We start from the raw sequence: 20835 nt of genomic DNA on the forward strand, positions 1-20835 counted from the left end.
AGCACCGAGTAGTTACAACTGCTCGGTGTTATGTTTGAATCACTCCCGTGTGCATGATTTGCAACAGTTTGACAGCTTTTATACATGTGAGGAATGTGTAAGAAATAGACATTCCTCACATGTAATAAAACTGTCAAACAGTTGCAAATCATGCACACTGGAGTGATTCAAACATAACACTGAGCAGCTGTAACTACTCGGTGCTCGACCGAGCATACTAGGCGAAAGGGTTAATAAAACATACTCGCTCATCACTAGAAATAAGACATCGGATCGCAGATATCAAGGTATCACTTTATTCAACTTTCTATGACCTACATGGCCATATAGAGTTTCCATTTTGGAGACTACTTCATGAATGTAAATCCCGAGGGTTTATGTGGAGATGCAAACCACTGGTAAAACTCAAGAGCAGGAAATCCAGATGACACTTTTCTAGAAAATATCTTAAAAAGCCATCCAGCGATTTGAAGAAAAAACAGTAGGGCTTATGAACTAAAACATAGCACATCATTTGTCAAACAAGTGGAGGTAGTGTTATGGCATGGGTATGAAACGGGGTCACTGGTGTTCACTGATAAGGTTCAGGTAGGAGTAGCAGGATGAGTTCTGAAGTGGTCTGTGGCCGGCTGCACAGGAGCGGGAGTACTGCCTCTTACTTGCCGTGGCTCTTCTTTTGATTAGCTGACCTGAGATGACGTCACATATGCAGCAAACTGCAACGATGATATCGCGCCAGGCCAACTATTCAGAAGAGGAGCCATGATTGCCATCAGGTAGGAGGCAGTACTGTGTCTTCTATGCAGCAGCCACAAGCTACTGTCGTGGTTGATTGATTGGGTCATGCAAATTGATTCGCACAAACTCTACCTGGCAGCGTAGCTGAGTTGAATATTTCAAGTTACTTAAAAGAACAATGAAGCACAGCCAGGCAGGGTAGCAGAGTTGAGTATATCAAGTCACTCACTGGAACAATTTAGCAGAGCTCGGCAGTGTAACAGTGTGAACCAATCATATAGTAAACCTAAGTAGTGGCTAGCATGTCAGACTACCTGAATACTTAGAGGGCATGCTGCCACCTGAGCCTACCTATAAAATATGGGATTGGGACTTCAGCAGTGCACACTGGGGCATCATGACAACTGCACAGAGAAATAGAAGGAGATGGTGGGAGCTATAGGGGAGAGGGAACGTCAGTGCTGGAGCCAGGATTAGTGAGTAGCAATCGCTAGATAGATGTTTGATTTTAATCGATTTTATACTAATTTTAGTCTAAGGGGTAACGTTTCTCCTTGTGGAGAGTGACACACCGTCTCTGGCATGCCAAAGTAAGGAGGCTTATTCGCCATGCAATGCTCCTCTGGGAAATTTAATATGTAAATTGCCTCTTCAGACAAAAAGAGGACTTGAACTCTATAGCGCCACCTATTGGAAGCAGCAATCCTACAAGTCCTCTTTTTGTCTGAAGAGGCAATTTGCATGTTAAATTTCCCAGTGGAGCATTGCACGGTGAATAAACCTCCTTACTTTGGCATTCCAGAGCCGATGTGTCACTCTTCACAAGGAGAAACGTTACCCCTTAGACCGCAGTCCAGAGCCTCTCACCTAGCCAAATCAGTTCTTATACTTTGCACTGACTTAACATGCCTCTGAAGAGGCAATTTCCATATACCAATTTTAGACCTTCAAATGCATTAACCATTTGGGTAGGTTAAATATATCTGTCCAGTAGCTTATTATACCCATTACGCCACATTATGCTACACTCTTTCTATCAGCAATAGATATGGACTTATGGCCTGCCGCACTTCCACAAGTGCTGCTGCAAATCCAGACTTTATTTTTGGACTTGACATCTACCTGACAATCCGATTCTGAACTGAACTCTTGTACCACTCAAGTCATATGCCAGCAAGGATGGTAGGACTACTATGGGAATGTTTCAGCATGGGTGGGGCATCTTTATTTATTTGTATTTCTGCAAATACAATAAGATCTTAATAGACCATTAATGGGCTCCAAGAGCATGCTCCTGTCCCATACTGTGTATTCAAATTTATTCTGAGACACAAAGACCTTTTTATTCTTTCACAGAATCCATTAAAAAAGATTGTGGTATGCATTATGGAAGTATCTAATATGGTACATCACAGGAGCACAATATGATGGCACACTGAGTGATTACATGTCTGTGGCTCAAGTAACAATGTGTGGCTCTTGTCCCACTGTGGTTAAGCCTTCCATTCCTAGAACACTGGACTCTCGACAGAACAGGAAAAAAATCTTACTCTAACAGAGTCCTATTGATTGAGCCTAGCAGAAGAAGATTTTGCATTTAGGTACCTGGTTCTTGAGGGAACAAAGACATGGGTATTACAAATCTTACATTGGGAGCCAAGATGTGTCTTTCCTAACCTATCATGTGTAGTAAACTACCTCCGCAACAAATTTTATGTTCCATTTTTGTGTTACCTTATTAAGCAAGTGCTGCAGAAATGAAACTTGTATATTTGCATACAGGCCACATTAAGAAGATATCAAGCATCCAGTATCATTTCTCATGGTGTGCAGAAGAGGACCTCTATGGGAATCTTTCGGCATGGATGGTTTTGTTGCCAGCTCTCCCATAGAGAACGTCTTTCTACTTCATTAGACCGCTCAGTTATAGTCCTCATACACATTTTCTGTCTCGATATATGACTGCAGCTGAGACTGGGAAACCAAATGATATTAGATGCAAATCTGATAAAATGGTGCTTGTACGCAGGACAATGTACTAAGCTAAACAATATGCATTTACTTATTAATTATACTGATTTATAACATTCTTAATAGATAAAGATATTAAACGGGCTGCATGAGATTTCACAATATTTTTTTCAATATAAGAGGGATAATTATTAAACTATGCTTCATTTACCATGGAATGATTGTTATTAGTATATACAGTATATTGCCCCAGGAGGTTAAATTACACGCAAGTATGATTAGCAGTACTTGTAGATTAGGATATTGCTGGTTTGTCGAGTATTGTGAAATAAATAGAAAAATTTACTTTGAAACCCTTATACAGCGAGAAGGGTACACATATGCATATGTGTTCCGTCATTGAAATAATGATTCACTTTTGCTGTATCATTCTGCATACAGGAATGAAGAAATAAGGAGATGAGAGGAACTAGTGCTGTCTTCAGAAGATACAGGTACATCCTACAGCTATGTTCTCCATAACTGCAGTGTATTCTTTTTGACACTTCTTTCTTCTCCTTCCCCGTAGTCCAGCCAAACTGTTCTCACAAAATCGCCTACGAACTGGAATTTTGCTATGGATGGGAATACTGGACATGCTCAGGTCCTCCTGCATAGTAAAAGGGTTGATGCAGCCAGTGCACAAGCATTGCGCTTCCGGTATGTCGACTGGGATGCGGCTCTCATCATGGTTTATACTGGAAGGAGACAAACAAATATTCTATAAATGTTTGACAATGTTTTTTCTTAATCTCATAACTCTGTTTACTCTTATGCTTTTCGAGAGAGTAATTTCTGATATGTGGATCTGGCCATACGTTGCCTATTTTTGGTACCGTCTGGAGTATTCAGAATTATGATTTCAAATGGAAGAGTATTTTTCAATTTTTTGGAAGAACATTTTTTTGTCGCTGCCAATAGCGTGCCTGGACAGATATCTCCTCTCGCTGAGAAACTTCTAGGTCAGTGACCACTCTTTTTACAGTAGTAAATTGTCAGTCAAAAAATCCTTTAATGTTTATGACATATTCACAGGACATGCCATAAATGTCCAATAGATGCTGTTCCCACCTCTGTCATTGGCACTTACAAAAATAAATAACAAGTAGTGTTGAGCATTCCGATACTGAAATATCGGGTATCGGCCGATATTCACTGTATCGGAATTCCGATACTTAATTCCGATACTTTTATAATATCGAATACCGGAATCGGAAGTTCCCATAATGCCTGCGCTCTGCAGTGTCTGTGAAGGATGACAAGCTGGGTGGCAGCGCTCAGCTGCGATCCAGCTTGTCATCAGAATGCCATCCCAGCGTGGGAGAATTCTCCTGATTGTTTAAAAGCCGGCGCGCGGTAAAAAGCCGCCGGCTTTTAAACAATCACGCAGCCCCATACTGCTTCCCCGCAGCCTCCCACCCCGATCCTCCGCTCCCCTCGCCACCTCCCATCCCGATCGTAAATTAGGACCGGGCGGGGAGCACAGCACCAAGGAGCGAAGGACCCGGGCGGGGAAGCCGGCAGTGAAAAGACTTCACCGCCGGCTTTCCCGTTCTGTGCTGCGCTTTCCCGCCGGTTATTTCAAATGAACAGCTGAGGTATCAGGTGATGCCGATCAGCTGTTCATTTGAAGTAGCCGCGGTGCCCTCAGAGGGTTCATGTGAGTTCATGCTTGACTGCATGAACTCACATCAACTTTCCCACGGCCGCACAGGTCAGCCTCACCTCCCAGACCCGTCATGATTAGTGTGTGCGGGGTGTGTGTGTGTGCGGGGTGTGTGTGCGGGTGTGTGTGCGGGGTGTGTGTGTGCGGGGTGTGTGTGTGTGTGTGTGTGTGCGGGGTGTGTGTGCGGGGTGTGTGTGTGCGGGTGTGTGTGCGGGGTGTGTGTGTGCGGGTGTGTGTGCGGGGTGTGTGTGTGCGGGTGTGTGTGCGGGGTGTGTGTGTGCGGGTGTGTGTGTGTGTGTGTGGGGTGTGTGTGTGGGGTGTGTGTGCGGGGTGTGTGTGCGGGGTGTGTGTGCGGGGTGTGTGTGTGTGCGGGGTGTGTGTGTGCGGGGTGTGTGTGTGCGGGGTGTGTGTGTGCGGGTGTGTGCGGGGTGTGTGTGCGGGGTGTGTGTGTGCGGGGTGTGTGTGCGGGGTGTGTGTGCGGGGTGTGTGTGTGCGGGGTGTGTGTGTGCGGGGTGTGTGTGTGCGGGGTGTGTGTGTGCGGGGGTGTGTGTGCGGGGGTGTGTGTGTGGGGTGTGTGTGCGGGGTGTGTGTGCGGGGTGTGTGTGCGGGGTGTGTGTGCGGGGTGTGTGTGCGGGCAGACATAGGCCGATGTGACACTACTACTCCCATCGGCCTATGTCTGTCCCCCGTCCACTCCTGCCAGCAGGATCAGCTCGATGGGAGCAGTAGTTCCCATCAGCCTGATCCTGCTATTTAAATTGCCCTACTGTGTCCCCAATAAATGTTAAATACATGTCATTGGTGGCCAGTGGTTACCTAAAAGAAATTAGTTCATACATTACCTGTCCCCGCCGATCGTCACCTAAAATAAAGTAAAAAATAAAAAACTACACCTATACTCACCTAGACACCTAATTCCCCGAAGCCATCGATCTCCTGTAATAAAATATAAAATAATAAACCACAACCTTATCCTTACCCCTCCGTAGTAGTCCACGAGTGTCCCACGAAGATCTCCAGTTCAGAGCAGCCACATAGAATGTGACCGCTCTGAACCGCTGCCGCCGCTAGAATGACGGGGCCGTAAGGGTTCACCGGAGTTCAGGCAGCGCTGCTCCGGTTAGCTCCTTTACGGCACTGCTGTATCGTGAGAAATTCCCACGGTACAGCACTGCCGTAAAGGAGGTCTCCGGAGCTGCGCTGCCTGAATGCACTCCGGTGACCTCAGTCAGTGGCTCCCGCTGCCGGGAGCGGACGTGTTCCCGGCAGCGTGAGCTTACAGCAGCCATGCACAGCTGTCACCATCTCCAGATGTGACAGCTGTGCATGGGAGATCAGCGCAGGAACGTGGACAGGTAACTATTTTTTTTTTAGTAAACTAAGAATTAAATAAAATGGTGTTTTATTTCAAATAAATTATTTTTTTCTGGGTGTAGTGTGTTTTTTCTTTTTAACACTTTGTAGGTTAGTAATGGGGGTGTCATATAGACGGCCATCATTACTAACCTGGGCTTCATGGCAGCTGGCGCTGACATGAACCCCACCACTATTACCCCCTGCCACCGCACCAGGGCAGCGTGGAAGAGCGAGGCTAAGTGCCAGAATTGGCGCATCCTATGGATGCGCCATTTCTGGGGCGGCTGACGGCTGGTGTTTCTAGCCTGGGAGGGGGCCAATATTCATGGCACCCTTCCTGAGCTATTAATATCAGCCCCCAGCTGTCTGCCTAGCCTTTGCTAGCTATTAAAATAGAGGGGACCCCACGTCATTTTTTTTGGGGGGGTCCCCCATTTTAATAGCTAGTAAAGGCTAGGTATTCAGCTGGGGGCTGATATTAGTAGCCTGGGAAGCTCCGTGGGTTTTACCCCCTTCCCAGGCTTCAAACATCTGCCCCAGCCGTCTGCTTAACCTCCGCTAGAGACTAAAATTATGGGGGATCCCACGCCATTTTTTTTTTAAATAAATCCTTTATTTTAACACTAAATGACATTTGAGGACTTAATAAAGATGCAGTCCCTAAATTATTATTTATTTTTTAATAAATTTTTCCCAAAACTTTTGACCTGGGCTTCGCCATATTTTTGTATGCCAGCCAGGTACAGCATCCAGCTTCTATGAACGCGCCATTTTCCGGGGCGGCCGCGGACTGCAATTTTCAGCGGGGGGGGGGAGGGCAAAAAGCTTGGGCCTCCCTGCGCTGCAGATTCCATCCCCCAGCTGCCTAGTTGTACCTGGCTGGACACAAAAATAGGGAGAAGCTCCACGTTTTTTTTTTTTTAATTATTTCATGAAATTCATGGAATAATTAAGAAAAAAAGGGCTTCCCTATATTGTTGTGTCCGGCTAGGTACAAATAGGCAGCTGGTGGTTGGGGGCAGCCCGTTCCTGCCTGCTGTACCTGGCTGGACACAAATATAGTGTGAAGCCCCACGTCAATTTTTTTTTAATTATTTCAGGAAATTCATGAAATAATTAAAAAAAAATTATGTGGGGCTTCGCCCTATAATTGTGTCCAGCCAGGTACAGCAGGCAGGAACGGGCTGCCCCCAACCACCAGCTGCCTATTTGTACCTAGCCGGACACAACAATATAGGGAAGCCCTTTTTTTCTTAATTATTCCATGAATTTCATGAAATAATTAAAAAAAAAAATGTGTGGCGCTTCGCCCTATTTTTGTGTCCAGCCAGGTACAACTAGGCAGCTGGGGGCTGGAATCTGCAGCGCAGGGAGACCCAAGCTTTCTGGGTCCCACCCGCTGCAAATTGCAGTCCGCAGCCGCCCCGGAAAATGGCGCGTTCATAGAAGCGCCATCTTCTGGCGCTGTACCCAACTCATCCAGGGCCCTGGTGCGGTGGCTCACTGGGTAATAAAGGGGTTAAGGCCAGCTTGGCATTATCAGCTGGCCCTAAGCCCGAAATTCATGGGGTCACGCCAATATTAGACATGACCGCCATGAATTTCTAGTAAAGTATTTAAAAAAAACACAAACACCCAGAATAAAGTCCTTTAATTGAAATAAAGACACAATTCTTTATTGTTCTAAATTAAACCATACTTACCGCCACACCCATTCCAGCTGAAGCCAACGATCTCCTGCAATAAAAGTAAAATAATAAAGCAACCTCATCCTTACCTTTCCATGGTTCCCACGACAGCTTCAGCTCTGCTACATCGAGATGACAGGCTGGACCCCAGCAGAACGCCGCCATCCAGTCTGTCATCCCGCAGACACTGAGAAGCGCAGGCAAGCTTGCGCTCCTCAGTGTCTTTCTGTGACGTCATCCAGATGAGCCGAGGTCATGTCCAATGAACTCAGCTCACCTCATGCACGTCACTGACAGCGTGGGAAAATTCTCCTGCACTCAGCGCTTCAGCGTGAGAATTCTCCCACGCTGTCAGTGACGTGCATGAGGTGCGCCGAGTTCATGGGACATGACCTCACCTCATGCACGTCACTGACAGCGTGGGAAAATTCTCACGCTGAAGCGCTGAGTGCAGGAGAATTCTCCCACGCTGTCAGTGACGTACATGAGGTGAGCCGAGTTCATTGTCGGCTCATCTGGATGCCGTCACAGCCAGACACTGAGGAGTGGAAGTATGCCTGCGCTTCTCAGTGTCTGCGGGATGACAGGCTGGATGGCAGCGTTCTGCTGCTGTCCAGCCTGTCATCTCGATGTAGCAGAGCTGGAGCCGTCGTGGGAGCCATGGAAAGGTAAGGATGAGGTTGCTTTATTATTTTTCTTTTATTGCAGGAGATCGTTGGCTTCAGCTGGAATGGGCGTGATGGTAAGTATGGTTTAATTTAGAACAATAAAGAATTGTGTGTTTATTTCAATTAAAGGACTTTTTTCTGGGTGTTTGTGTTTTTTTTAAATACTTTACTAGAAATTCATGGTGGTCATGTCTAATATTGGCGTGACCCCATGAATTTCGGGCTTAGGGCCAGCTGATAATGCCAAGCTGGCCTTAACCCCTTTATTACCCAGTGAGCCACCGCATCAGGGCCCTGGATGAGTTGGGTACAGCGCCAGAAGATGGCGCTTCTATGAACGCGCCATTTTCCGGGGCGGCTGCGGACTGCAATTTGCAGCGGGTGGGGCCCAGAAAGCTTGGGCCTCCCTGCGCTGCAGATTCCAGCCCCCAGCTGCCTAGTTGTACCTGGCTGGACACAAAAATAGGGCGAAGCGCCACGTTTTTTTTTTTTTAAATTCATGAAATTCATGGAATAATTCAGAAAAAAAGGGCTTCCCTATATTGTTGTGTCCGGCTAGGTACAAATAGGCTGCTGGTGGTTGGGGGCAGCCCGTTCCTGCCTGCTGTACCTGACTGGACACAAATATAGGGCGAAGCCCCACATCAATTTTTTTAAATTATTTCATGAATTTCCTGAAATGATTTAAAAAAAATTGACGTGGGGCTTCGCACTATATTTGTGTCCAGCCAGGTACAGCAGGCAGGAACGGGCTGCCCCCAACCACCAGCTGCCTATTTGTACCTGGTTGGACACAACAATATAGGGAAGCCCTTTTTTTCTTAATTATTTCATGAATTTCATGAAATAATTAAAAAAAAAAAATACGTGAAGCTTCTCCCTATTTTTGTGTCCAGCCAGGTACAACTAGGCAGCTGGGGGATGGAATCTGCAGCGCAGGGAGGCCCAAGCTTTCTGCCCCCCCCCCTCCCCCCGCTGAAAATTGCAGTGCGCAGCCACCCCGGAAAATGGCGCGTTCATAGAAGCTGGATGCTGTACCTGGCTGGCATACAAAAATATGGCGAAGCCCACGTCAAAAGTTTTGGGAAAAATTAATTAAAAAATAAATAATAATTTAGGGACTGCATCTTTATTAACTCCTCAAATGTCATTTAGTGTTAAAATAAAGGACTTATTTTAAAAAAAATTGACGTGGGGCTTCGCCCTATATTTGTGTCCAGCCAGGTACAGCAGGCAGGAACAGGCTGCCCCCAACCACCAGCTGCCTATTTGTACCTGGCCGGACACAACAATATAGGGAAGCCCTTTTTTAAAAAAATTATTTCATGAAATAATTAAAAAAAAATTGACGTGGGGCTTCGCACTATATTTGTGTCCAGCCAGGTACAGCAGGCAGGAATGGGCTGCCCCCAACCACCAGCTGCCTATTTGTACCTGGTTGGACACAACAATATAGGGAAGCCCTTTTTTTCTTAATTATTCCATGAATTTCATGAAATAATTTTAAAAAAAAATGCGTGGGGCTTCGCCCTATTTTTGTGCCCAGCCAGATACAACTAGGCAGCTGGGGGCTGGAATCCGCAGCGCAGGGAGACCCAAGCTTTCTGGGCCACCCCCGCTGCAAATTGCAGTCCGCAGCCGCCCCAGAAAATGGCGCGTTCATAGAAGCGCCATCTTCTGGCGCTGTACCCAACTCATCCAGGGCCCTGGTGCGGTGGCTCACTGGGTAATAAAGGGGTTAAGGCCAGCTTGGCATTATCAGCTGGCCCTAAGCCCAAAATTCATGGGGTCACGCCAATATTAGACATGACCACCATGAATTTCTAGTAAAGTATTTAAAAAAACACAACACCCAGAAAAAAGTCCTTTAATTGAAATAAACACACAATTCTTTATTGTTCTAAATTAAACCATACTTACCACCACGCCCATTCCAGCTGAAGCCAACGATCTCCTGCAATAAAAGTAAAATAATAAAGCAACCTCATCCTTACCTTTCCATGGCTCCCACGACAGCTTCAGCTCTGCTACATCGAGATGACAGGCTGGACCGCAGCAGAACGCTGCCATCCATCCTGTCATCCCGCAGACACTGAGAAGCGCAGGCATACTTCCACTCCTCAGTGTCTGGCTGTGACGGCATCCAGATGAGCCGAGGTCATGTCCAATGAACTCCGCTCACTTCATGTACGTCACTGACAGCGTGGGAAAATTCTCCTGCACTCAGCACTTCAGCGTGAGAATTTTCCCACGCTGTCAGTGACGTGCATGAGGTGAGCTGAGTTCATTGGACATGACCTCACCTCATGTATGTCACTGACAGCGTGGGAGAATTCTCACGCTGAAGCGCTGAGTGCAGGAGAATTTTCCCACGCTGTCAGTGACGTGCATGAGGTGAGCTGAGTTCATTGGACATGAACTCGGCTCATCTGGATGACGTCACAGAGAGACACTGAGGAGCGCAAGCATGCCTGCGCTTCTCAGTGTCTGCGGGATGACAGGCTGGATGGCAGCTTTCTGCTGCGGTCCAGCCTGTCATCTCGATGTAGCAGAGCTGGAGCTGTCCTGGGAACCATCGAAAGGTAAGGATGAGGTTGCTTTATTATTTTTCTTTTATTGCAGGAGATCGTTGGCTTCAGCTGGAATGGGCGTGATGGTAAGTATGGTTTAATTTAGAACAATAAAGAATTGTGTCTTTATTTCAATTAAAGGACTTTACTCTGGGTGTTTGTGTTTTCTTTTAACTTTGACTATGGGGTTAGTAATGGGGGTGTCTTATAGACGCCTCTCCATTACTAACCTGGGCTTGATGTCAGCTGGCATTATAAGCTGACATCAACCCCAACCCTATTACCCCCTGCCACCGCACCAGGGCAGCGTGGAAGAGCGAGGCTAAGTGCCAGAATTGGCGCATCCTATGGATGCGCCATTTCTGGGGCGGCTGACGGCTGGTGTTTCTAGCCTGGGAGGGGGCCAATATTCATGGCACCCTTCCTGGGCTATTAATATCAGCCCCCAGCTGTCTGCCTAGCCTGTGCTAGCTATTAAATTAGGGGGGACCCCACGTCATTTTTTTGGGGGGGTCCCCCATTTTAATAGCTAGTAAAGGCTAGGTATTCAGCTGGGGGCTGATATTAGTAGCCTGGGAAGCTCCGTGGGTATTACCCCCTTCCCAGGCTTCAAACATTTGCCCCAGCTGTCTGCTTAACCTCCGCTAGAGCCTAAAATTAAGGGGAACCCCATGTCAATTTTTTTTTAAATAAATCCTTTATTTTAACACTAAATGACAAGTACAGTAATCAACACTGTCACTGTACTTCATATATATGTGACTGACATGTTTCTATCTATCTAATCTATGTGTGATTCTCTATTCCTTCTATTCTAAATTGTCGGGTACAGATGCTGAATTGCCGGCCGGCTTTCTTAAAGAGACGGTGCATGAAAACACTATTATTTTTTTAAATAAATCCTTTACACTAAATGACAAGTTCTGTAAGCAACACTGTCACTGTACTTCTTATATATGTGACTGACATGTTTCTATCTATCTAATCTATGTGTGAAGCTCTATTCTGTCTGTTATAAATTGTCGGGTACAGATGCTGAATTGCCGGCCGGCTTTTTTAAAGAGACGGTGCACGAAAACACTAATATTTTTTTTAATAAATCCTTTACACTAAATGACAAGTACAGTAAGCAACACTGTCACTGTACTTCATATATATGTGACTGACATGTTTCTATCTATCTAATCTATGTGTGAAGCTCTATTCTTTCTGTTGTAAATTGTCGGGTACCGGTGAATGCCGCTGATGAATTGCCGGCTTTTCATGTCATTCTACATTATTCTTAGTTGTTTTACTTCATGTAGAATTAACCTACAAGGAAAGAAAGGGTTTATTTTCATTCCGATATTTGTGTCCCATTGACTTGCATTGGTTTCCGGTATCGGAATCGGCGATATCCGATACTTTTTGGGTATCGGCCCGATCCAATCCGATACGATATTTCCTGATATCGGAAGGTATCGCTCAACACTAATAACAAGACCTCATCTAGCATTTAGGGAAATTGATAAGTGGCTGCGCTCACATGTTTCTTTCCACAGTCACTCTAGATCTGGCTACAGAAGGTCACTGCGTTTGACATTGCAGACGCCTTCTTAATCCTTCTGACTTTTGGACCCAGGGGCAACCTCCCTCCTTCTCTGATTGACACACCCTGGTCGGGGTGTTTATAAACGCTCAGTTTGCTTCTGGGAGTCGCTTCCTCTCTGGTGCCCTTGGAGGACATTTGGTGTTATCTCTTTGGTGTCTGCTCAAGCTAAGTTTTCCCTCCTTTGTTTGTCTCCCTTGTTGTCCTTAGTTTATAGTGGGGACTGACCAATGCTCACCCCCCCTCCCTATCTAGGGCCTAGCTCTAGTGATATACAGAGATTAGGTTTCCTGTTCAGCGATAGGTGCGGAACCAATATAGGGACAGTAGGGTAGGCAGGGTGTTGTTAGATGTGCCTAGGGGTCTCCAATCCCCCTTTCTCTAGCGTTGGGCTACCCTCCCCTCATCCCTTTGTCTTGCACTTAGTCTTTCCCACACTGTACGTGACAGGGACTTCCGATAATAGTGAAGTAAGTATGCACCAATATAAGTTCTGTCCTAAATCACTGGTATCTCTAATATGACATGGCGGAATTGGTGAGGCTTGTTTACATACATCGCATTCATGGACTTGGGACATTTATTTAGAACCTATACCTCATCAATTTGATCTACATGTAACAACATAGTTTACGTTGCAGCCAAGACATACCCAATATCAGCCCTCAATGTTTGGCCGGCTTAACACATCATTCACAGTTATGGAACGTGCTATATGGAATAGCCACAAGTCTCCTGACCCAAACTTGTCAACCTCATATATCCCTAAGACGTTGTTGATTTCGGGTCAAGAGATCTGCACCCAGTCATTACTCGAACCGTGAACTATGGATGTGTGAAGCTGAACACAGAGTTACAGCAAGTATTCATTCCCTATAAGAAAGTCGTGACACTCTAATAAAATATATACTAAACACTGTAGTATATTAAATTTCATAGCTGGTTTATAGCAACAACATTCAACTTTGGCTCATGATTGTGTTCTCTATGTTACGTCATTTTCATGAAGTAGAACTTTATATTCTATAGTTGTGTTTGTTTGTCATTGATGACTACATTTAGCAAATAAAGCTGGTGAGACAACACTCAAAGCAGACAAACTTATTTCTAAAGTACATTACCTCATTTTTGAACTTGCTAATACTGAGGGCTTCCAAGCACCTTAATTAGTAAATGACCGGGATGCTTGAAAAATGAATATGAGTCCTGACATGTTCTTTGCCTGATGGCATCAGATAAAGGGCATACATAAGAGAGGAAAAGTGTGTGCGAAACTTGGAGAGAGAAGAAGGCGACTAGAAAAACCAAAGGTGGTGAGAGGCATCTGAAGGGGATTTTGGGTTGTTGAGTTGATAAAGAAAAATAACTACCCCATCAGTTTAATTTATTGAAAATATTAAAGGTCACCCTAAATAAAATGTAATAGACTAAGATTAAGGAGGTCCTATGTAATTAACTATCAAAATGACATACTGTATCTATGGCAGTCTTGAAAGTTCTTATATTTACTGATTTTTTAATGTCAAAAAGTGCAGTCCCAAAACAACTAGCCAAGTTACTGTTAGGGACAAGTCCATCACTTTTTGACTGAGACAGTTTTCCTACAATGGGACCAGACAGTGCCTCGTCTTCTTACATTAGATGGAAACCTAAGCACTTGAGTTTGACAGTCGTAGCCCAATATTATGAAAGTTTTTAAAGTCATTCCAGAACCTGACATCCAAAATTGCCTGCAACAATTTGATTGGTTTCCTTGGATTTCTCTCTTTAGTCTAATGTTTGCCAACTAGAATTCCTTGCAATCTATTTTCCATGAAGAGAGCAAGACTTGCCACTTTTACAGTAGAGATGGCACAATTATTGCAACTTTTTTTGACAATGCTTGGTAATGAGGTAGGTAAAGTATGGCAAAGCAGTATGCATCCCGGCCTGAATATAGAATGCTGTACCCACACAGACACAATTTTTTGAGTTTAGAATGTGAATAGGGTTTCTGTTGCAGTGGGATTTTTTAAGTAAATAGGACTAAGTTTAGCTTACCTTAAATATAGTCATAGATCAGCTTAGTGGAGTTCAGGAGAAGATAGATAAGAGTTACAAACCCTGCTGTCAAAACAAACTCACTTACGGATTCTTATTTAACTCATTCAGCCAGTTATGTAGAGTGAAACAGAGGTTTTGGGTTCTACATTTTTAATGGAGCACATTACAAATTTTTTTTTTTTCAAAATGCATGTATTTAAGTAAAAATTGCCCCCACAGGTGTTCATATCCATAACATCTTTAACTACTTTTCTTCTGCAGCTTTTATGTATTGTGTGTATTACAATACCCTGGATGCTGCTTGTTCCGTCTAAATCAGGGCAACCTGCTTCCTGTCGACTCACTCTTCAGCTTTTCTATCTTCTCTCGTTAATGCTCATTAAAGCTCAAATCTGATTTGAGTTGACTTTATTTGATCAGATTTGATTTAAAGTAATCTGTGAGATCGATTTCACACCCCAAACTATTTATATGCGCACATAGCTTGTTCAAAGACAAGTCCAATACCTTTACATATACAGTCCTTTCCTCCATTCCTGAGAAATCAGCGTTTGAATTGATATGCAAATGAGGCTGAAAATCTGAAACCTTGGTCACTCCAGCTCTATTCCCTGGCCGGCACCACCTCCTCCTACTTTGCCTGAAGTCACATGTCATAAAGGCTGTCAGCCAAGCAGGAGGAGGTGGCACTAGGTGAGAAATAGTGCTAGATTGACAGAGGCTCCAGATCTACACCCTCATTTGTATATACATTCGAATGCTGATTTCTCAGCAATGGAGGAAAAGACTGTCTATATAAAGGCATTGCTGGACTTGTCTTTGAAAGAACTATAAATATATTTTTTAAGGGGTGAAATCCTACTAACAGATTCCCTTTAAGATAAGCATTCAAGAAGGAAAGATGAGCTGTAGACTGACCCAATAGGGAGACATCTGTTGGCATTGAGACCGAACAGAATTGAACAACTTGCAGAGTATTATAATACATTCAGATAAGGGAATGCACAGCACTCCTGCTGGATGGGTGCACAAATGGAGTTCCACCTCAAATCCAATAAATATGGAGAACTTGGCACTCCATAAATGCAAATTTCAGAACTTATTAAATAGCCAATCCACAATAAATCATATGACGTTTCGGTCAGTATATAATCAGACCTTCATCAGAAACAGGTTGCAGTGAAGGACAGAAGAAAATTAAAAGAATCTGATGTAAATGTGATCAAGATAAAGCGAATCCTCACTGGAAGCATAATGAAGATACGCTTTACCTTGAGTGCAGTTACAGCAGCTTGTTTTAATTTTCTTCAATTCTTCACTGCAATCTGTTTCTGATGAAGGTCTCACTACATATACACAGAAATGTCTATCATAATTAATGCAGATACTTAGACCTTGATTATATGCCACAATGTACTACAGGGGAATCATGGAATTCTTATCATTAAAGTTTATTACTGATAAATTATTTCTTAAAAACGTTGATTCAGAAAATATAACATTATTAAGTTGTAGGAAAACGTTACCTGTAAGCCCAGGGTGATAAGCTTCTCCTATTAGAAAGCCAAAGCCTTAGGTTCACTTCACATTTTCCACCAGAAGATTCAGAGCCATTTCGCAGCTGGTGCACCATTTCCATTAAACTTTGTTCATATTCCTCCACTAAACTATAAATCTGTGAAGGAGCAAAAGAATTTACACCCAGCACGGGGTCTGGAGAAGTCTTCCCATGGCCTTTATCCTGAGTGGGATTCTGCTTTCCTTTGGTTTGACCTTTTTTCCTTGTTTTCGAAGGTTTTGATGTGTCTGAACTTAGGACATGGACGAGGAGGAGAGAACTGGCATAGAAAAGTATCTATGAAAGAAGATAAACTTTCATTAGTAAATAATATGGTAATGTTAAAAAGGGTTTATCAAGTTCAACCGATAATCCTGCCATCATGATCCAGAGAAAGGTAGAAAACCATGAGGCAGATGTCAATTGCCCCATGTTAGGGGAAAATTATTTTCTGACCCCAAATATGGCAATCAGAATAATCCCCAGGCTCAGTGTGCCAACATTTGACAAATATAAATATATATATAACAAAATTATTGTTCAAGAGCCATTTTCTAATATTAAAGGGGTATTCTGAAGTTTGAATGTTATTCCCTATCCACTAGATAGAGGATAACTTCATAATTCCTGGTTGTCCAACCACTGGAACTCCCACCAATCATAAGAAACAGGACTCTGAACAGCCCTGTCTGAATGGAGTGAAGATCAATAATGCTTACTCATTCATTGCTCCATTTATTGTTATAGGCGTGCAAACTGTCTAGCTGAGTGCAATTCTTGACTATCTCGGGTTGTCATATTAGGAGTGAATGGAGCAGCAGTGCGCATGATGAACCACTCACTCTATTCACACGGGGTACTTCAGGGTTTCATGATCACTTGGGTTCCAGCGGTCATACTCCCAGTGATCGGGAAGTTATCCCCTATTGCCTTTACTTTGCTAGTTTAGTGTTTAGAATGATATTACATCTTATATACAATATAATAAGATGACACAGGGGTAAAGGTCCAGTTTTTATTCCTTCCTGCACTCAGGTGTTAATGAATATCACTGGACAGGAAAGGGACAGACTAGCAGACCTCAAGTTACAATAAACTAGCAAATGACATGTTCCCATAAACATCCTCCAGATATGAATAGCTAGAAAACACAACACACACAATATTTCTTAGTCTTGTCAGAATCACGGCTCTTTGAGCTCTTCCATATGACTGCATTAACATACTAGAAAAGAAAAAGGAAGAATTACTTCCACTTGATGACCAACTAGGGTGTAAGTCTATTACACAGGTGTTCTGGCTCTTGTTCAGTAGTATCTAAGGTAAGGAATAAATAAGTTATATAATGTGGGTTAGATATATTATACCTACGTTTTATCTGATAAATAATGAAAGTTAGATTTTAGGGGTTTTTCTTCTTTTTATCGTTTGGTGTACTTCAGTAGTGACATTATCTAGAACTGGACATCCCTCAAAAATTGCTGAAAAGACAAGAAGAAAATTGGTCCGGAAGCCTGCCAAAATGACTACATCAACATTAAAAAAGCTACAGGAATTTTTGGCAAATACTGGCTTTGTATTGCATGTGACAACAATCTCCCATGTTCTTCCTATATCTGGCCTGTGGGGTAGGGTGGCAAAATGGAAGCCTTTTCTTACGAATAAAAACATCCAAGCCCAACTATATTTTGTCAAACCATAAATCAAGTCTGTCAAAAACATCTCGAAAAATGTGTTATGTCCTGATGAGACCAAGGTTGGACTTTTTGGTCATAATTCCAAAAGGGATGTTTGGCCCAAAGCCAAAACTGCGCATCACTAAAAGAGCACAATACTCACATCAAAGCATGGTAGAGTCAGCATTATGCTTTGGGGCTGTTTTATCGGCAGCTGGAAGTGGGGCTTTAGTCAAGGTGGAGGAAATTATCAAAAGTTTCAAATATCAGTCAATTTTGCATCAAAACCTTCAGGCCTCTGATAAGACGCAAAAGATGAAGAGGAATTTCACCTTTCAGCACTACCCTAATCATACTCCAAATGAACAAAAGAATGGCTTCGCCAGTAAAAGATCAGAGCCCAGGCTAGAATCTAATTGTAAAATCTGCGGGTGACCTGAAGAGGGCACCGTACATAGAGATGCCTTGCAATCTGACAGATTTGGAGCTACTGCAAGGAAGAGTGGACAAAGATTGCCAATTCTAGATGAACCGTGCTGATAGACTCCTTCCCAAAAAGATTGAATTCTGTCTTAAATTCAAAGGGTATGTCAACAAAGTATTAGTTTAAGGCCACGGCCCCAGTATCAGTATTTGGTCAGTATTCGGTCAGTATTTTTTCTCCGGAGTGGGAGCCAAAACCAGGAGTGGGTGATAAATGCAGAATTGGTGACTTGTTTCTATTATACCTTTTCTCTGATTGTTCCTCACCTGGTTTTGACTTTCCCTCCTGAGAAAAAATACTGACCAAATACTGGTAGTGGGACCGTGGCCTAAGGGTGTGCATATTTATGCAACTACATTATTATAGTTCTATATTTTTATTTTTCCAACCGAAAAGATTTCAGTTTGTTTTTCAATGGATTTGTACAGATTCTGAAAAATCTGGAAAATGGAAAAAGTTCTAAAATGATTCTTATTGATATGATTTTTTTACATGACAAAAATATGCCATTTTAGCAGGGGTATGTAGACTTTTTATATCCACTATAAGCTACAATCAGGTTAGTTACATTTATTATTGAATGTATTATATATTACAGTTTACAATTGATTGTATACATGTATTACATACATCAGACGCATTATATGCACTCCTCAACATTGAAATTGCAGCATCAAGAAGGAAAAGTCGTGTAATTATAGAAATTGCGGGATCAATATACATGTTAATGATATGCAAATGATGAAAAAATAGATACTATATTTTCAAAATATCTCAGTATTGATTCTGAGCGGAATGCTGAGAAATATATGCACTCATACACCTTGGCATGCTATCAATGAGGTTATTAATGGTTGTTTGAGGAATCTTCTGCCACACTGAATGCATTTGGGCATGCTAATCATCAAGATCCACTACTGGCAGCTCCCTTTGCAATTGCCAACCAATGATATCCCAGATGTGCTTGATGGGAATCAAGTCAGAGGAGCTGCAGGTCACGGTAGCACATTTAGACCATGCAGACAACTCACAGAAGAACGAGCAACAAGTGGCCTGGCGTTGTGTTGAAAAACAGCTTCCGGAAACTTTTGTGAAATGCCAATACCACTCTTTCTTTTCAGTGTTGCAGTTTCAATATTAGACTATATTTCAAGCTATTAACAAATATACTGTATGTATACATACACTAAAGGCTACTCTCACATGTATTACGTGTACTGCAAGTAATAGCTAAATTTATCATGTACTATCAAATGTGCATCTTACATGTACAATGAAATATGTTTTTTATGGCTTACAAAAAATGTCTGCATGGATTAAATTTTCTCTCGGCTGTATCTCAGAGATAACCGACCACTATCAGATGTACCCAATGTATTACCGACAACATGTGTTAAGTACGTAATGTCTTAATTTAGTGTTCAGAAATATAATTACAGTTTTGTTAAAGGAAAAAAAATGAAAAGATAATTTCTCAATTTTACCTGGCAAAAGGGTTATAGCAAAAAAGAAACCTATAACAACTAGATAGCAGTTTCTTTCCATACACAGTATCCATCAACTGCTACATGGCATCTGCTCATACACAAGGCTAAAGATGCAACATACATTACTACATGCACGTATCATCAATGACATGCTAAATTATACATCTGATTAGCGGCACATGGCTCCTGTTAATAGACAAAGGCACATAAAGACATCATATATTTGCAGCTTATGCCCAGGCAGTCTGATCACACAACATTGATATCGGTTTGCCTCCTGGAGAACTTACCAGTGTGTTTGAGCCAAGCATTGTGTGGTGAGGAGTAGCTTAACGCAGCTGCAGACTTCACAACCCTCAGGGACTGTCCCCAGTGTCAGTGGGGCACAAGCTGCACCTACTCTGGGTGTCTCCAGTGGGGCTGGGCCCAATCCAATGTACTGTTAGATTTCTAAAGGTGCTGAGTACAATGTTAACAAAGGCCCAGCTTGTCCCTTTCGCCTTTTGTTCTGCGCCTCTTGTTTTGTGTCCCTGACTCCACATGCAGGGACTGTGTTTGCAGACTGGGAACACGGTGCACAGCGGCTCTGTTCTCACACTCGACACACAGACCTGGCTGATATCTGCTGTTTGTTTGCTTGTTCTGTAAACTCTTTTTGGAATAGAATTTCCCATTTAATAGTTCAATAGAGAATTGTGAAAATGTAATTTCACCATCTGGAGAAAAGGGCAGAGTATCCATTTTCACACTCTGTATGGCTGTGGCTAATTTAGGAATAGGCATGAACGCAATGGTTGGCCTGTAAATGTTCCATGTGAGAATCAAGCGTAGTGTACGTTCAGTATTGGCAGTGGGTCTAGTAGTAGAAATTTCCATCTCAAATAATTGAAAATATGTAAGTCATCCATCTGTCATGGTGTCTAAACTTTGGAAACACTACTCAACTACTATTCTGCTATCCTGATTTATCTTGTACCCACACTGGGTGGTGACAAATAGCAATGTCAGCCATTGTGGTGCCCTTTTGTCAAACAGATGCTGTATGGTATGAATATGTGTATTATGCAAAGCTACACTACAATGTGTGCACAATTATTAGGCAATTTGTATTTTTAATTAATATAATTCTTGAACAACTACAGTTCTGTCAGACAATCCGAAAGGTTAATGAAACCTGAATATTTAAGAAAGGAAAGAGAGGTTTTGTCTTTTTTGAGAGAATATTTATGTGTGCAGAATTAATGGACAACTATTAGTGTGCACAATATATGGTCCATTTTTCACAATTATTTGGAAAGCCATA

At 42.9% G+C, this 20835-nt stretch overlaps 1 protein-coding gene across 1 annotated transcript; it reads right to left on the reverse strand.

Moving 5' to 3' along the window:
- Window positions 1-1559: 1559 nt before the first annotated feature.
- IL17B (interleukin 17B) lies at window positions 1560-20109 on the reverse strand. The gene is made up of 3 exons (XM_073650654.1): window positions 19823-20109; window positions 15854-16182; window positions 1560-3446 (listed from the first exon to the last, which is right to left on the reverse strand). Exons 1-3 carry the CDS (start codon window positions 19841-19843, stop codon window positions 3191-3193), a joined length of 606 nt encoding a protein of 201 aa, XP_073506755.1. The 5' UTR covers window positions 19844-20109; the 3' UTR covers window positions 1560-3190.
- Window positions 20110-20835: the final 726 nt, after the last annotated feature.

This window comes from Phyllobates terribilis, unplaced genomic scaffold (assembly GCF_046119375.1).
Source record: "Phyllobates terribilis strain yellow unplaced genomic scaffold, ASM4611937v1 Scaffold_11__3_contigs__length_659146591, whole genome shotgun sequence".
In the NCBI taxonomy this organism is placed as follows: Eukaryota; Metazoa; Chordata; class Amphibia; order Anura; family Dendrobatidae; genus Phyllobates; species Phyllobates terribilis.